Here is a 1,810-nt window from a genome sequence, read left to right as displayed (position 1 = left end):
TGTCCTCTGAACGTTGGACATGTCCTCTGTTCAGACATGTCCTCTGTTCAGACATGTGTTTTTCACTGACTTGATGAGTGGTCTGTCCCACACAGTCCCCCCCACCATCCTGGACGTCTCCCGTCCCTCTGACCTGAGCGCCCCCCTGGGGGAGGAGCTGACCCTGGAGTGCAGGGCGACTGGAACGCCCCCACCTGGACTGAGCTGGCTGAAGGACGGGGTGTCTTTACAGGGGTCAGACAACAGACACATCACGTGAGTTACTGCAGTGGTACTGCAGTACGTACTGCAGTGGTAGTACAAGTACACAGAGGAGTAAGTAGCTTTAGCTCAGCGGCCACGTCTCTGTCTCTGATGCAGGAGACCTGGGTTTGAATCCAGGTACGGCAACGTTGTGTAGCGGTTAGCACGACTGAGTCATGGGTTCGATTCCCAGAGGAACCGCATGCTGTGACCGTTAGTCCTTTAAGTCCCTTTGGACAGAAGTGTTTGTCAAATACTTAGATGTACACATGTACATGTACACACTATGTATATACATGTATACAGTACATGTACACAGTATATGTTTATATGTACTGTATACAGTACATATGTACATGTATATACATGTATACAGTACATGTACACAGTATATGTTTATATGTACTGTATACAGTACATATATGCAGTATATGTACTGTATACAGTACATATACTGTATATATATGTACTGTATATGTGGTAGAGTTACTGCTCAGACATGAACTCACAGCTGTTTCTGAAGTTTGTGGAGGAGAAAAACTGTCCTCGACTGAAGGACGTGTGGACGGACAGACGGCGTCCATTACAGAACAGTCAGAACAGACAGAACAGACAGAACAGACAGAACAGTCAGAACAGTCAGAACAGACAGACCATACAGAACAGTCAGAACAGACAGAACAGACAGAACAGTCAGAACAGTCAGAACAGTCAGAACAGACAGAACAGACAGAACAGTCAGAACAGTCAGAACAGACAGACCATACAGAACAGTCAGAACAGACAGAACAGTCAGAACAGTCAGAACAGACAGAACAGACAGAACAGTCAGAACAGTCAGAACAGTCAGAACAGCTGCTCCACAGCTGCTCACTGGATTTTGGTTGTTTGTTTGTGTGTGTGTGTGTGTGTGTGTGTGAAAGCCGTGGGACGTCCACCACAGGAATGGACACATCACCACCGTTGGCCGACCCTGGACTCAACAACAACAACGTGTCTTTGTGTCTTTGTGTGTGTGTGCAGTGTGAGCCCAGACGGCAGCGCGCTGACGTTACTGAGACTGAGCCCCGAGGATTCTGGGACGTACACCTGTCTCGCAGTGAGCCCTGCTGGACAGGACAGCAGACCGTACACAGTCCTGGTCCTGGGTCAGTGAGAACCGCTCCTTCACGCTTTGACCGCTGTCTGTCTCAGCTCGTTTGACGTCTGACTGAACCTCTTCTTGGTCGTCACAGTCCCGCCGTCCATCTCCGGGGAGAGCGTCGACCCCAGGGAGGTGCGGGTCACGCAGGACACGGCCGTGACCTTGGAGTGCGAGGCCGCCGGGACCCCCGCGCCCCAGATCAGCTGGCTGAAGAACGGCGCCCCCCTGCTCCTCTCGCCCCGCGCTCGCCTGCTGTCCGGGCGACTCCGTCCTCCGGTCAGCTCAGGCGACCGCAGCTCGGTGGAACTGCGTGGGCGACGGCGGAATAACTGAGCTTTGTTTTTGTGAAAAAGGCTTTCCCCCGCGCAGCTGTCGGACTCTGGGCTCTACACATGTGTGGCTCGCCGCCCGGCCGGGCCGGGC

At 52.6% G+C, this 1,810-nt stretch overlaps 1 protein-coding gene across 1 annotated transcript in view; it reads left to right on the top strand.

Moving 5' to 3' along the window:
* Positions 1-44: 44 nt before the first annotated feature.
* hmcn2 (hemicentin 2) overlaps positions 45-1,810 on the top strand; it is a 14,172-nt gene continuing 12,406 nt past the window's right edge. The window contains exons 1-4 of the mRNA XM_025053451.1: positions 45-255; positions 1,267-1,391; positions 1,479-1,663; positions 1,741-1,808. Of these exons, the coding sequence (XP_024909219.1) occupies positions 74-255; positions 1,267-1,391; positions 1,479-1,663; positions 1,741-1,808 (560 nt within the window). The 5' untranslated portion in view covers positions 45-73. The remainder of the gene's footprint in view (positions 256-1,266; positions 1,392-1,478; positions 1,664-1,740; positions 1,809-1,810) is intronic.

Source organism: Cynoglossus semilaevis, chromosome Z, assembly GCF_000523025.1.
Source record: "Cynoglossus semilaevis isolate Cse_v1.0 chromosome Z, Cse_v1.0, whole genome shotgun sequence".
Lineage (NCBI taxonomy): Eukaryota > Metazoa > Chordata > Actinopteri > Pleuronectiformes > Cynoglossidae > Cynoglossus > Cynoglossus semilaevis.
Note: the sequence above shows the minus strand (reverse complement) of the source record. Positions and strands in the feature narration are given on the sequence as shown.